The 15411-nt window shown below is 60.7% G+C and overlaps 1 protein-coding gene across 2 annotated transcripts in view; it reads right to left on the bottom strand.

Annotated features, from left to right (window-relative positions):
- Positions 1 to 302: 302 nt before the first annotated feature.
- The window catches only part of GNAO1 (G protein subunit alpha o1), a 162522-nt gene continuing 147413 nt past the window's right edge, over positions 303 to 15411 (bottom strand). Inside the window, exons 7-9 of one of the 2 annotated variants that reach the window (XM_032854439.1) lie at positions 4912 to 5065; positions 1541 to 1756; positions 303 to 496 (exon numbers count right to left, since the gene is read on the bottom strand). In XM_032854439.1, coding sequence (XP_032710330.1) covers positions 1569 to 1756; positions 4912 to 5065 — 342 coding nt within the window. In that variant the 3' untranslated portion in view covers positions 303 to 496; positions 1541 to 1568. Of the gene's footprint in view, positions 497 to 1540; positions 1757 to 4911; positions 5066 to 11472; positions 12266 to 14219; positions 14374 to 15411 lie in introns of those variants that run through there. The other variant, XM_032854440.1, reaches the window with a different exon arrangement.

The following is a 15411-nucleotide window of genomic DNA, read 5'->3' on the forward strand; positions in this document are numbered from 1 at the left end:
CTGGAGTGAGCCTGGGGCGGGCTGGCACACGGCAGGTGGGGCACTCTGGGAAGCTCAGCCTGACCACGCTCCCCAGGACCCACGTCCCCAGGAGGGGCGGGCAGATAGGTGGCACTTCTGCAGGTGTGGGAGGGTGGCTGGGGGGGGGGCTCTACACGGGATGGATGGGGGTACAGGTGCAGATGTGTATGCTGCTTTATTTCCAAAAAAGAAAAAAAAAGAAAAAAATGGATGAAGTGATTTTTCTTTTTCCTTTTTTTTTTTAAGCTACAAAGCACATGAGAAATGTTCTTTTTTTTTTTCTTTTCAAATTCTAAATGTAAAGACTCAACTAAAACCAGATTCTACAGCATTCTACAGAAATACACAGCCGTCAGTCACTCTGGGGTCGTAGGTTGGACAGGGGCTTGATACAGAAAGGCTGTGTGTCTTACAAAGGCCAAAAGGTCATGCTACCAGGAGATCAACGTCAACAGCAAAGAGTCCGTGAAGCAGTCTGTAGAGAGAGAGATAAGGGGGTCCAGTCTGACCATTTTCTTTAATTTTAAAAAACCAACCAACCAACCAAAAAAAAACCAAAAACACAAAACCCTAGAAAGTTTTTAATAATGTGGGGGTAGGACAAGACGGGGCAGCATCACAAGAGGGATCAAGAACTCCAGGGAAGCCCAGCCCAGGCCCCCTGGGAGGCCTCACCCCACGGGACCCTGACTATGGTCAGGCCTACATGAATCCGGCCCTCCCCAGGCTTCTGCTGTCCTCACCTCCCCCCTGCCCCCTCTGGGCCCTTCTCTTCTCCAGGGGGCTGGCTTCAACTCTGCAGGTGAATTGCAGCCATTGTTTCAATGTCCCCTCCCCTCAGCTGCTTCTAGAAAGCAGGCCAAGTCTCCAGTTCCTCCAACTCTCGCCTTTGAATAAAGAAAACTCAAGAGACAGTGGATTGGTCGGAGCAATGATTCTTCTAAATCCTTGAAATTAACAACCACCGCCACCCAAGAGAGAAGCATCCTTAGTTTTCCTGTTGTTGGGAGTAGAGGGCAGGGAGAGGTTTAGGGTGTTGGCCAGTTTTTGAAGGGCTTTGGAATTTGCACGAGAGCAGGACAGAACTGAGACCACACAGCCTCGGGCGAGTGGCAGCAGAGAGGCTGGACTCCCGCCAGGCCTCTCTTTGCCCTCCCTCTGCTCACAGATAATGGGTCTCAGAGTAGAATCACGTGGCTGTTCTTAAAAGGATGGACTCCCAAACCAGGAACCCCACCACGACGTGTGTGTGTGTGTGCGCGCGCACGTGTGCACGCGTACAAACGCACGCTCAATTGCTGTCCCGGGAAAACTCTGATGATCTATGGGATGGTGGTCAGTTCTGTCGGAAGCTCTTTCTAATACGAACTAAAAAGAATTTTTTTAATATATATTTGTATATATATAAGGTCTTGTTATACCTTTTTAAAGTTTATTTACCAACTTGCATTTGTCAGTGGTGTGTGTGTGTGTGTGTGTGTGCACGCGCAAGCTTTTCTGTGAGTGCTGGAGTCATTACCAAATAGGGTGCTATACAGGACAAGAGGTCAGTACAAGCCGCAGCCCCGCAGGTTGTTGGCAATGATTATGTCGGTGACGGCGTCGAATACCACCTGGATATTATTCGTGTCTGTGGCACAAGTCATGTGACAGTAAATTTCTTTGTTGGGTGAGCGGTTTTTGCTTTCAAATTGTGCTTGGATGTAGGCGGCCGCGTCCTCGTACGTATTGGGGCCTGCAACAAGACAGAATAGGGGAGAGGCCCCCGGTGAGAGCCGCAGTGGCAGGGGGGCTGGGAGAGAGGCTGGGAACCCCCTCCCGGCAGAGGCGCGGGCTGTGCGGTTCCGGGCATGGTCACATCTTTCAGGAAAGACCCCATCAGCTTAGCATTCGTCGGTTCTGGCCTTTGTAAGGCCTTTGACTCTGTTTCCACACTGGATCCGCCCAGGAGCCCTGGGAGGGCAAGGGCCATAGTCACCCCTTTTGCTTTCTAGGGGAGCACACCGAGGCTGGGGCCCAGGCTGCGCATCCCCACGCTCACCCGTGTTCTAAACCAGGACAGGGATTCTGGTGGAAGAGATCCTGGGAAGGGGCTGCCCCAGAACTCGTGGTGTCCCAGGCTGTGGTGGGTGACGAGCTGTGGCTGTGCTCCTTTCTCTAAGGCTTCCTCTCCCGAGAAGCCCCTCGGCAGGGCTGGGGTCTGGGAGCAGTGGTCTCCCTGAGTGGGAAGTTCGAGGGGCTTGCTGTGTGTAACTGGCCTGGCTGCCCTCCACAAGCCCTTGGCGGTCCCCTAGGATCCTGGCCGGGGCCTGGTAAGGGCAGTTTTCCAGCCAGCTACAACCCAAACCTTTGCAGTTCTGCCCTGCAGACCGCTTTCAGTGGCCATGGAAGGTGGACCAACAGAGAAGTGCCTGAAAGTCCCGGGGAAGGAAGATGCCCCGCTTTCACTAGCACAGCTGGGATCTGGCCAGCACGGAAGCGATCGGATCTTTCTCCCCCTGCCCTAGCCCGCCCTGGCCCACTCTCCAGTGGTAAGGTGTGAGCCACGGGGGGCGAACTGGGGCTCGGGCGTCTGTGACCAGAGTCTCGAAGAGGAGACGTCGAAGTTAAGCGGGTGGGGAGGTCTCTGAGGTGGGAGGCAGGGCAGAGGCCTCAACCCCACTCTCAGCTGGGACCAAAAGCAGAAGTGCCCGGAGTGGCAAACGTGGTGAAAATATCAAGTCAGCGGCAGCTCAGAGATTAGACTCGGCCCCGGGTGGACCCCGTCAAGGAGCTTCCTGCCCAGAGAGCACCAAGACGAGGCGCTGATGGAGGGAAGAAGCCCGATGGGGCGCCCCACCCAGGTGGCGGGGTGCCCAGCTGTGGCTTCTTAGCATCTGCGGGGTCCGTCCATCCCTTCGAGCTCACCTCACACCCCTAGCCGCCCCTGCCCCTTGCCCCATGGCCCGTTTTTGTGTCCCACGGGCCTTGGCGCCCATGCGCCACCGTGTCAGGGACTGTTTGTTACCCAGCGAGACTGTTTGAACTCAAGCTTGATTCCTCTGGAGGCCCTGGAAAACTCCCCGTTTTCCCACATTCAGGCTGACTTTCTCTGGGGGCGTCCAGAGCCCTATACCCCCCAGCACCAAGACTGACCAGTGCTCGGACCAGGTCCCAAACTGGGCTCCCAGGGAGAAGGACCCTGGGGACAAGGAAGAGCCTTAGGGTCGAGCCTGCCCTGCAAGGGTAGCGCTGGCCTCAGGAAACGTGCTGGGGCCCGTGGCTTCCAAGTCCCTCTCTGGTCACCACCACTTTCTAAGAACCTGAATTGGTCCTAAAGGGCCTCAGCTGAGGCTGCGGGAGGGCAGGAGTGTCCGGTGAGAGCAGGCTGCAGCCAGGCCGCCCACAGGCAGAGCCTCCCTCAGCCCCGGGGCAGTTCGGGGCCAGGCCTTTCCGGCTCGCCCCATGCCCTCCCAGACTCTCTCTAGTTCCAGGGCCAGTTCCCCTTTCTTGGTTTTCATCCTCTGAGTAACACTAGGAGGGTGACAGCCGGCGGGAAGTAGGCTTGGCGCCTGGCTCTGTTCCTTCCACTGACCCAGATGGCCACCCCGAGCAGTGGGCATTATTGTTAGGTAGCGATGCCTGGATGGAAGGCGAGGCACAGTGACAGGTTTGCCCACAGTGGCAGGCTGCCTGGCTCCAGGAGCCTGTGCCCGGGATGGAGGTGGGGCGCTCTGCGGATCCACAAGCAGTGTGGTGCCTTGATGAGGGGACAGGCTGATGGGTCCTCCTCCCCGCCAAGGATGAGAGGGCTGACTCTCTTCCTCATAGTAGAGGGGGTGGAGGGGGCGGCCCCTATTTCTTCTGGAATCTGGTGGGGTTCAGGGACCTGTGTAGCCCTGGGAGCCGAGTCCAGGCCCTTCTCCCTCTCTGGGGTTGTCAGTGTGTGGGTTCCTGGCGGAGCCAGCTTGTGACACATCCTCTTCTACCCCTGCCCTAAGGGCCACTAGAAGCTTCTCAGTCCCCAGAAGAATGAAGGCTGGGCTCTGGCCTCCCATCAGCACTGCTCCAGCCTTTAGCAGCAGCCCAGAGCCGGGACATCCTACAGCAGCTGCCCTCTGCCCGCTGATGGAGGCAGCCTGACCCCTCACCTGCCCCCTCAGAAAGAGCTGCTTCACGGGAGTGATGGGAGGTCTGTGACGCATCCTCCTGGAGCCTGATGACAGAGAAGGTGCCCCCCTACCCCGAGAAGATGGGAGAGAGGCAGGCAGGGAGGGAGGAGGTGTGCAGAGAGCTGGAGTGGATTGACTTGAGGAAAAGGCCTCCACAGGAAGAGGACAGCAGGAATGTGGGGGCAAGGGGGGCAGAGGTGGTAGGGGAGGGGTAGAAGGCCCTGGCCTGGCACAGGCAGGCGTGCTGCACACCATGCACCCAAGCAGGTAGGGGCTGAAAAGCAGCCCAGATTGCCTCCCAGTCCACGTGTCCATGCTTGCGAATTCATGCCAAGGTGCTGTGTGGCCCAGGAGCCTGCTGGCGCAGGGGTCAGGGGACGCCACTGGCGGGCGAGCCTGGGGGAGGCAGGAGAGTTTTTCTAGAGGGTAAGCAAGATGAAAGGGGAAGCCTGTGGTCCTGTCCTGCCTCCTGAGTCCTGCCAAGGTGCTCTCAAGTCACGGCATGGCAAATCCAATGGATCGGGAGGGTCTACTTCCCACCCCACCCAGGGCTGTGTCGCGGGAAGGGCCAAACCGGGTTACACCCGACTGCGCGTCTCTGCAACCCTGCCGTACTGGGGCAGAGGCCAGGCAGCCCGGCCCTGAACCCACGGGCAGCCGGGCTCTGGTTTGGGGCTGTGGTTTGGGGCTCTGGAAGAGACCAGGTCCTGGGCGGAAGTGGGGCCTCCCCGACACCCACCTGTGTACTCAGGAAAGCAGATGGTCAAAGGTGACTTCTTGATCTTCTCACCAAAGAGATCTTTCTTGTTGAGGAAGAGAATGATGGAGGTATCGATGAAGAACTTGTTGTTACAGATGGAGTCAAAGAGCATGAGAGACTCGTGCATGCGGTTCTGCAGCCCCAGGTGGGGAAGGACAGCCAGACAGACAGCAGGACGGACAGACACGGAGACAGGAAAAGAGAAGAGGAGAATTAGGTTTGAGAGGGAGGAACGGGGCTGCTTAGCAACTCAGGCAGGGGCTCCTGGGCCCCCGGGGCCCCTCCGAAGACGACAGTAGAGCTGTGACCTATCACGGCACAGGGCCACTCAGTCCAGCATTCGGGGTTGTCTATACCGTTGTCCCAGGACTAATGGCAAAGACTGGACTGGGTCGTGGTTATGGCTCCCTGGGTAAGGCTGGGACCAGGGCAATGGGGGCCCTCCCTGGGACAGAGTCCCCAGCCTCGGGAGGGGCTCCCTGCATGGGCAGGTGTGTGGGGGTGGGGGAGGCTGTGCTGGATGGAACCCGGGAGCTGGGCTGTGGCACTTCCAGCCCAGGTCTTTCCTCTGGGACCCAGTCTGCCGGTGATGTCCTCTGGGAGTGGTGAGGGATGGAGGGAAGTCAGGCCAGGCTCCTGCCAGCATCCTTGGGAGCCACCACTGTGGCTGCCTCCAGGGAAGGGCTCTGGGGGGCTGGCCAGACTTCCTCTGGCTGGGTCCAACTCAGCCATGTCGGATGCTGCAAGGGTTTTGAAGCAATGCAGACATGAAGTACTGTCTCGCACGCCAAAGGCTAGCAAAGAAGTGACTATAGTGGGCGCTCCCAGTGGAGCAGATCCCGGCGGGTAGCCCTTGCCCTGGGCAAGGACTGGCTCATTCTATGGTAGGGTGCCAAGCTTATCAACTTGGGTAGTGTTTCTTGGCAATCAATGCAGGGGAGCACATCTCTCCAGGAGTGAAGCCATTTCTGCTGGGAAGGTGGTTCCTCCACGAAATGTGCCTTCCTGGGAGAAGGGACAGTCACTCATTTTCCCCCAAGGACCCTGTCCTTGCCTGGGGAACTTCTCCATTCCAAATCCAGCTCCATGGGTAACTCCAGGCCATGCTGTCCCTCTTTAGTAAGAAGATTGAGACAAATCATCGCAGAGAGCTGGCGTGGGCACCACGGGGCATTATTCCGTGGGGATCAGCTCATTCCCCGGGTCCCAGCAGGCAGTGGGAGCTGAGTGCATCGCTGGGGGAGTCGCTGTGGCCACCTTTGTCTAGCTGAGTGGAGGGCGGGTGGCCACCACCGTTCACCGGGCACCAGTCACCAGGCCCCGCTCTGCCGAGCGCCCAGCTCAGTACTTCCCCTGCCTCACGACCCTTAGGGAACAGGGAGAGCTGGCAGAGCCGAGACCCAGGAGAGCAGAGACGTGGCCCCAGCTCTGGATCTGAGCTAGAGCTTATGACCCCAAATGGGTTTGTCCCACCAAGATAAGCCGTCTGCGGCCTTTAGAGGAGTAAGTCAGAAGAGGGTCACGACCAGGTCTGCGCATCTTCAGCCCCTCTCCCGTGACTGCATGAGTATCCCAATGACCTGGAAGGGTCTCGCAGCCCCAAACCCTGTTCTTACAGCTCCGGCCAGTTGCCAGGACAAGGGCTCACCTGCCCCTTGAGGGCCTTCACACAATTGACGTTCTTAGCTCCTCTGTGAGCTGTGGGACACAGCCTTGTCCTCCTGCTCAGTAAACCAGTTCAGTAAAAACCTATGGTCTTGTTACCCACCCGGCCTCAACCAGCATGTTCTGTTCTCAGGCCCCCAGCATCGGCTCACCATCTGCACAGTTGCATTGGGGGGTGGAGGTGGCTCCTGGGCCACGGCCGGGCCCCAGCTGGCTCCCAGGGCCTGTTCAGATGACGGGCAGAGGCCAAGTGAACGGAAGCCCGAGGCCAGGGGCTGGGAATACTCAGGCTCATGGCGCCACTTCCGAGGGCGGAGGACGGATGCTCGGGCACCCAAGGACCCACCAGGAAAGAGCCTCCCACCGCACAGAGCCACCTGGTCCTGTAGCTGGTCAACCAGGAACGGAAGCCCACAGCCAGAGGCCCAAGCCCACTCCACAACTGTCCCAAATATCATTTTGGTCTTTGGACACCACGGGATACAGCGGGGACATATGCTGGGGCGCTCGCAGGACAGAAGGGATCACCAGGGTGACCTGAGCCGAGGGGGACTGCGTCCCTTTGGCACACAGGCCGGCCTAAAGGGCTTGCAGCAGACGTGGGGCCGGCCATTGGGGCCCCACAAGTCCACTCTGCTAAGACTCGGCCCCTCCACGGCCTCTGCCCAGCAGCGCCGACTGGATTTGTGTGCAGGGCTCTGCTGGGCTGCGGGGGGACTAGAGGACGAACAGCTCAAGTCCTGCTCTTGAGAGCTCACAGTCTAGCTGCGGGGATGATGCCCGCACTGGGAAGGTCTTTGGTCTGCAGAGGTGCTCTGCATAGCTGGGCCTGGTTTTGTGGGGAGGTCTTGGAGGAGAGCGGATCCTGGCAGCCCGGGGAGAACACGGGGGAGGGGAGGCGCCGGCACTGAGCCCCCTCCGCACCCGCAGGCCTGGCTGCCCTCCCTCCGCACACGGACTGGAACCCACCACCCGGTCCAGAGCTTCCCCGGAGAAAACAGGTGCAGGGGTACATGCCAAATGGAGACAGCAGCACTTGAGAAAAGAGAAAGAAGCCAGAGATCACAACCGGGCGACAGCCACCCCCTCCTGCCCTCAGTCGCTTTCCTGCCCACCCCCCCAAGGCCAACAGCCGCAGGAAAGCTCCGTGGGCCTGACTGCTGCATCCCACAGGGCAGGGGTGAGGCTGCACCAAGCGCGCGAGGACAGGAAGGTAGGCTCGTGACTGTCCCAAGGGGTCAGCAAGGTCAGGCCAGCCACCCCCAGAAGCCTGTGCCTGTCTGCCAGGCGGCCCGCAATCCTGGCCTAGGGACCAGCTGGGGGACAAGCACGGGGACCTGTCCTGTAGGTGCGGACGCAACGCATCACGCTGGCGCTGGAGAAAGCTAGCACTCTTTATTAACGGCAGGTCACTAATGAATACATTACGGCAGCCAATAAATTATTACAATAACTAGAGATTTATTAAACCAACAAGTCACTCCTCTTACAAAATTACAGTTAATGTGGGGTGGATGGCGGCAGGGCTGGGAGGTGGGGCTTGCTAAGGTGGGAGAGCAGCGCCAGGGCTCCCCTGTGCCTGGGACAGGAATGAGAGTGTGGGGAGGAGGAGGGAGGGGCGGGGATGAGCCAGAAGAGCGGGAGGCAGGACGATGGGGTGGGGAGGCGAGGAGAGGATGGGTCACAGCAGTGCTGTGAAAAAGGGGTGTGGGCTCCTGCTGGTGGAACTGAAGCACTGGGCCCGGGGCTGAGCACTTCCCCTCCAGAGGGGAACCCCCAACCTGACGAAAGGGCCCAGGACTTAGGACTCGAAGGCTCTTTCTGCTTCTGTTCCAGCCTGCCCCTCCCTTGACTGGGTGTTTGTCTGGCTGGGTTGGGGTCTGTCTGGAGCCCCAGAGTTCCCAGAGGGAAGGCCACTAAGGGCAGGGTGGCACAGGACTTGCCTCACTGCAGGGTGAGGAATCGGGGGCGGTAGCTCCTCCGCGGCCCTGGTCCCTGGTCTGTGTGCTGTGCCCCATGCTGCCACCCTGGGCTGCTGTAGGCTTGGGCGCTGACCCGGGGGGGCCATCTGTGGGTGCTCACCACTCGTGCCCCAGACCGAATCCAGGTGGCCACCGACCAGAATCGCGGGCCTCCATGCCTGAGAGCTGCCGGCTGCCCCTAATAACTTCCAGAAGCTTGGAGAAGAACAGGGCAGCCTGACTTCTCAAAGGGGACTGGACAGACCCCCCACCTGGTTGGGAGCAGGGGCTGAACCGGGACTGGGGCAGGTTTACTTACCAAGAAGGTTGAGGAGCCCTCGGAGTGAGGCCAGGTGGAAAGAGGAAGGGACAGGAAGGAAGGCTGGGGCTGGTGGGGGGAGCAGGAAAACTGGCAGAATCAGCCACTGGGGGACAAGTGTAAACACTCCTGGGGGCAGCCCCTCGCTGCAGGGCTCATCCCTGCAAAGGGGAAGGGCCTGGGTGTCAAGACTCCCAGGCCTTCCCTGTTGTGGGTGTACAGCCAGCCTGCTTACGAGGGGTCCCGTTGCGGGGAGCGCTTGCTGTCGCTGTCCACCGTGTGGGAGGACCAACTGTTTCCCAGTATGGTTGTGGAGGGCCTGGGTGTCTCTAGCTCCCGCAGCGGGATGTGGAGCTGGGCTTGGGGGAGAGGCAGGTGTGGCCTTCTGCCGGGGCACTGTTCCCACTTGTGGGTCAGTGTAGACGGCTATAGGCCCTCGGGCTCCACTGGGGCCAGAGAAGGCACAGAGGAAGGGGCATGTAAGGCCTCCGTGGAAGATGGTCAAGGAACCCAAAGTGTCACAGCTATTGTCGAGGGACCCAGAGCTCTGCTTTCTGCTCAGGCCTGGGGCAGAGCCCACACCCTCCGCAGACGGGTTCAATCGAGCCCCTACTTGGGCCTCAGGCCCCGCTCCCTCCAGCCAGGCCGGAGAGCCCTGGGGACCTCTTGGTTCTCAGTAGGAAGGCCAAGACCAGGCTTTTGCGAGGGCAGTCAGTGCGGGGCACAGAACTGGCCCACAGGCATCTAGACGGCAGGCACGATCGTCACGGGTTTGGCAAAGGCGTTCCTCCTAGAAATCCAGTTTCTCCTCAGCCCACTGAATTAGAGCCATTCACAGACTTGCAGCATGGTCCTTTTGGGGACGTGCACGGGGCCACTGCGGACAAGAGACCCACCCATGTCTGGTCTCTCACACTCTCACCCTCCTCCCCGCACACCCACACCCTCGGCGGAGCCAAGACTCATCACTCTCTGTCATCCCTCCCCATGCTGGCGCACTAGGAACGACGTGGATGGGAGATGCAGTGGACAGGGAGGGACCTTCGTCCCGGGTATCCTCTCCTTGTGCGCTTCCACTAGACAGCGGGGACCCCTGCTGCAGGTGGGGCGGGACAGTGGGAGCACGGCAAGCAGCAGCAGGGCGTCCCGGGGCACAGAAGGGCGGGAAGGTCCCGAGTGACCAGCCCTTCCTCTTTCTTGTGCTGCAGACGGGACGGCCCTGGGCCCAGGCGGCCGGGGGCTCCCACCTCCAGGGCGATGGCGTCAGAGGTGGGACTGGACAGGCAGCCCTCCTCTGGGCCGCTGCTTTTGGGTCTGGGCTCAGGGGGCTAGTTAGGGGTGTGGCCAGTCCCTGCGAGGGTGGTAATACTGGGAAAGAACTGCTTTGTCGTCACTGCTGGGCAGAACGGCCTCGCTGGCCGCTTCTGACGGGACAGGGACCGCTGGCTCTTGGGGCCTGTCCTCTGGCGCGCCAGCAGCTGATATGAGGTGCTTCACATACAAGGCGAGTGACATTGAAGTGCCCTCAGGCTGGTGGGGTGGTTCCTGCAGCCCGGCTGCCCTGTGTTTCCCAGGAGGCTGGGGGCAGCAGTCGGAGCCCTATGAGGGAGAGGGCTTACCAGGGGGGCCCCTCCCTGTAGGCATCTGGCACTAGGGAGGACGCCCTGAGCCTCCCGTGCAGCAGCCAGAGCTCCGTGCCTACTGGAGCTGAGAAGCCTGGGGCGGTCGGCACGGGGCTCTTCCTGGCTCCGGGACAGTCCAGGGAGCTGCACTGGGAGCCCAGGACTGGAGCCTGGACTGCAGGCTAGGAGAGCAGAGGGCTGGAGGAAGGAGCCAGAGCCTCTCCAGGGGCAAGTCTGATTCCCGAGGCAGAGCCTGCCCTACAAGCACACAGGGCCTGCCTGGGGCGCTGGCTGGTGTCACTGGCCCATGGAAGCTCCTGGGTGAGAGAGGGAGGCGGGCTGATGGCCCGAGGCCAGCCAGGGCCTGGCTTATCAGAGTCACCCCACCCCTTTCTGCTCAGGAACCTCTACAGCAAAGCCCCTCCAAGGCATCCTAGGACTCTCTCTCCAGAGAAGGGGGTGCTGGCTATGTGTCTGGACCAGCCTGGGCCCCCCTCCTGGTGCACGTTCCAGCCTGAGTCCCACACGTCTGTCCTCTGCCCTGAGGGACACCACGGGCTTCGGACAAACTCTGATTTCTTCACCAAGACGGAAGGAAGCTGGGGCCTTGGCTGCAGGGGCCACATCAACACCGGCCCTGGGTCTCCCCAGCCTCAGAACACGGTGCCTGAAGGGCCGTGCCTGCCCCTGCCGAGCCAGAACTCGAAAAGGAAAAGCCCGTCTACCCACTTTCCGCAGCAGCTGCCTAGAGACCCAGGCGATGGGAGAAAGTGAATGGTCACCCTTGAGCCTGCAAGCATGGGGCGTGAGGCCCCCAACCCAGACAACACCAGAGCTCCTTGCGCTCAGCCTTCCCTCCTCTGCCGTTTCCCACCTCTTCCTTGACCTCGGTCTAGGCGCGCAGGACTTGACCCCTCCCACCATCAACCACAGGCCTTGGCAAAACCAGCCTCAGAAGCATCTCCACATCTATGAGAAGTCAGGGATGGGGTTCCCCAGGAAGGCCATGGGACCCTCCAAGGGTGTGCAAGGAAGGATGGCCTGGATTAGAAAGGGCTGTGCCTGGGGCTGAGATCCAGGCGGAAGCAGTGGGGAGGCACTCGCCAAGGTCAAGCCCTGGGACCTGCACACACTTGCGCTGGTCCCACCCTGGCTTTTGGTGACGGAGCTGCCCCGACCAGATAGACCCCAGAAGAAGCTGAGCAGTGGCTCCTGCTGGCCTCACCCCGGCCAACACGGTGCCCCCCAGAGACACCCCCACACAGGAGCGTGCCCATTCTGGACCAAACGGCGGCCAACCCACCCCCTCGCCAGGACAAAACCCTCAGAGATGAAGCGGAGGCCCAGGAGCACTCAGCCCCCGTGCCCGGCCCCCGGGTTACCACGCGCTCCGATGTCTGGGGAAGGGGCGGCCCGTGGAGGCTGTGCCCTCCTCCCTCCTGGGCACCAGCCGGGAGCTGCTGTGTCAAGTGCGGAGAGCGGCTGCGCGGCGGCGCGGCGGCAGGGCTCTGGTTCCAGGGCAGGGGTGGGGCAGCAGGCCAGATGGGGAGGCAGGCAGCTGGGGGGTGAGGCAGGGGCTCAGTAGAGGCCGCAGCCTCGCAGGTTTTTGGCGATGATGACGTCCGTCACGGCGTCAAAGACAAACTGGATGTTGTTGGTGTCAGTGGCGCAGGTGACATGGGTGTAGATCTCCTTGTGAGCGGACTTGTTCTTGCTCTCGTACTGGGCCTGGATGTAAGCCACGGCTTCCGTGAAGGCACTGGGGCCTGTAGGAGAGACCAGGTGTGGGGCCGTGAGGCGAGGCCACTGCGGGGCCTGAGCCTCCCAGAGACAACCCTGAGGGCACAGCCTGATTGGGGAAGGGGCATGATGGCCCCCGCTGAGCCCATGGGGGGGGCGCTATGAAATCAAGTCTGTGGTCCACGTCCAGTTTGAAAACAACGAAGCAAAATAACAAAGTTCCCGGTGGCTCCTCTGGATCAAGGGTGAGTCCCGTTTCACAGAACTGCTGTTTTCCTTTTGAATCTGCACCCACTGACTCCCACTGCGAGTGTGCGAGAAGGCGGTCCTGGGCTGACACAGCCCGCAGGCCTGTCCTCCGCATGTCACCTCCTTTGGCCACTGCTGGGCGCCTGTGAGCCGCCTTGGCCTCCCCGCTCCGCCGCCTCCACCCCTCGCTTACTCCGGTCGCTACCAGGGATTAACAGCTGCCTGGTTCCAGGTGAGCCCAGGGACAGGTGTTTTGGGAGAGCAGCTGCTGTCGGGGGAGAAACAGAACTGGACTCCTGACTTTGCACTGGAGCCTGTGTCCCAACTTTGCACTGAAGCCCCCAAGGGCTCCGGCAGCCTGGTTTAAGGCCTGGTAGGGCCGCCACCACCCACTAAGGGCAGGCAGGGAGTGGGGCTGGATCTTAGAGCCCCAGTGCGGGGCTGGGCGGGAAGCCTCAGGGGGACATATATGGAAGGGGGTCCCGGCCCCTCAGGCACATGGGCACATGGGCCTGGCCTTGAAGGTCTGCCAGACCACAGCTCCTTCTGAAATCAGGGCTGGAGGTGAGGGGAAGTGTCCCTGGGACCTACAGGTCATCACTCAGACCTCTGGAGCCCCAAACCAGCCGTGGTGACCAACTCATCTTGCCTGCTTCCGCTGTGCCACAGGCCACAGCCCAGGTCACTGAGGACAGGATCCATAACCCCCTAGCTGGTGACCATGAAGGCCTTGTCTGTCTCTGGTCACACACTAAGTGGGGGCCTGGCCTTGAGTGAGGGGGCCCATACTGCTTGCCTGGCCCCAAGCGATGACCCCCACATCTCCTTTCAAGGAAGTGGGGCTCAGCCTGGAGGCTCCCCTGAGAGGCCTGCCTTGTTGGGACTCTGCCCCTGCCCTGTGCTTTCCAGGCCGGGGGCTGGTCGGGTTGGGAAGGCCCATTTCTCCTCCCACTCACCCCTCTGGCCAGGCTCTGACCATCTGGAAAAGCTGGTGGGTCACCCTTGTTGGTGCATGGGGCCCTGGTCAGGCTGTCCTCCCCAGCTGCCCGTATATCCCGCAGCTGGGTCAACCATGGCAATGGTATCAGCGGTGGCTCTGACCTCCTCAGCCCCTCTGCGGGCAGCCCAGGGTCTCTGCTGCTCGAGAAGCCCTGTCATCGCCCACGGTCACTCGCCGCGTGTAGGATCCCATACGGGAGGGGCTGCTACAGTGCTTGTTAGTTACAGGCACCACGACAACAGGCCCGGCATGTGTTCAGTGAGTTCCTACTATGTGCCAGCTGCACGCTAAATTCTCCCTGCTCACTGGCTCACTCTGAGTCCTGAGGGAGGGCCGCAGAATCCCAGGGATTACGTGACCTGCTCTGAGCGGCCGGGCTGGGCAGGACCCTCAGGCTGCCTGACTCGAAGCCCCTGCTTCTAAGCCCTTTATCATCCTGGTGCTGTCACCTCCCTGATAATCTGTGTTTCCAGATGGCCAAGACAAGGCTCCCAGAGGGAACCGGAGCTCTAGCCGGCCTCCCCTGACTGCTCGGCCTGCCTCCTGACAGCACATTCACAGGGACGGCAGGGGGTTGGGGGAGCGTCTTTGTTCTTTTCCGGAGCCTTCCTCACAGAGCCCAGTGCCTCCTGGAGCACGGTGAAGGCCCACTGGACTCAGCCAAGGGGCGGCTCCCTCAGGAAGCAGCTGCGCAGGCTCCGGCTGTCCCTGCTGGGACGGGGACTCTCTACCTGTGTATTCAGGGAAGCAGATGGTGAGCGGGGACTTCTTGATCTTCTCTTCAAATATGTCCTTCTTGTTAAGGAACAGGATGACGGACGTGTCTGTGAACCATTTGTTGTTGCAGATGCTGTCGAAAAGCTTCAGGGACTCGTGCATGCGGTTCTGCAACAGAGCGGAGAGGCAGGTGAGGGCTGGCAGTGCCCAGGGCCCCAACTGCCCGCGGCCGCCGACAGCACACCAAGCAAGGGAAGGGCCCTCCGACATGGCCGACCGTGCCACCGGGGGACGGAGACGGGAGGCCCCGCGAGACAGATGGACACGCTCCTCACTTCATTCCACATACAGGCAGGCTGGGGGGCAGAGCAGGACGGGCAGGGCGGGGAACGCTGCCCACCCCCCCACCCCCCTACCCCTGCGGAAGGCCGCCCTGGGGTGGGGCAGCCAAGTCCCCTGGAGAGGCTCCAGCTCATGGAGAGGACATGCACCATGCACGCGGGGGCGGGGGCAGCACCACCATCCAGCACGTCTACACGGAACCATGGGCCATGCAGAGTTCTCTACCGGGGTCTCATTCAGTTTCACCAGCGGGGGTGGGAGGGTGCACGCATTCCTTTGGGAAACATTAACCGAGGACGAAGAGATCCTCGAATTAATCCAGAGTTGGAAGCAGACACCAGGGGACAGCGTCTGGGGGTGATCTTGCTGTGGCCTTGGTGCAGTTGGGGGGTCTGGTTGGTTGTTTGGGCTGTGGCTGGGCCGGCGGCCACTCTGGGTGGCCTCGTTGTTGGGGCTGGTTTCTCAGTAGAGTGGCCAGAAGAACCCCAAGAAGAAGCCCAGCAAAACAGATTAACACAGAAAAGAAGATAAAAACCCAGAATGCAGGAGGAAAAGCAAGAGGAAAAAACCCCAGAAATACTGGTTCCACCAGTCTCGGGTCGGGAAGTCAAGGGCAGCCCATCCTGAGGCCCCCACACAGGCTGGCAGAGGACAAGGACGGCGAGCGTGGGCGGGGCAGGCCGTCACAGCAAGTCACCCGGGGGGGCCCTGACAACCTGGTGCTTTCAACTCTTAACTGATGGTTTCGGTTGGAGGGAGGCGCTTCATACCTGCCCAGCTTGGAGCGTCTCCCAGAATCTGCACATGGTTTTGGCCTTGGTTTGGCCAGTGAAGGCCCTGCATGCGGCGGTGACGATAATGGCC

This window comes from Lontra canadensis, unplaced genomic scaffold (assembly GCF_010015895.1).
Source record: "Lontra canadensis isolate GAN:19392208 unplaced genomic scaffold, GSC_riverotter_1.0 scaffold8, whole genome shotgun sequence".
NCBI classification, from domain to species: domain Eukaryota; kingdom Metazoa; phylum Chordata; class Mammalia; order Carnivora; family Mustelidae; genus Lontra; species Lontra canadensis.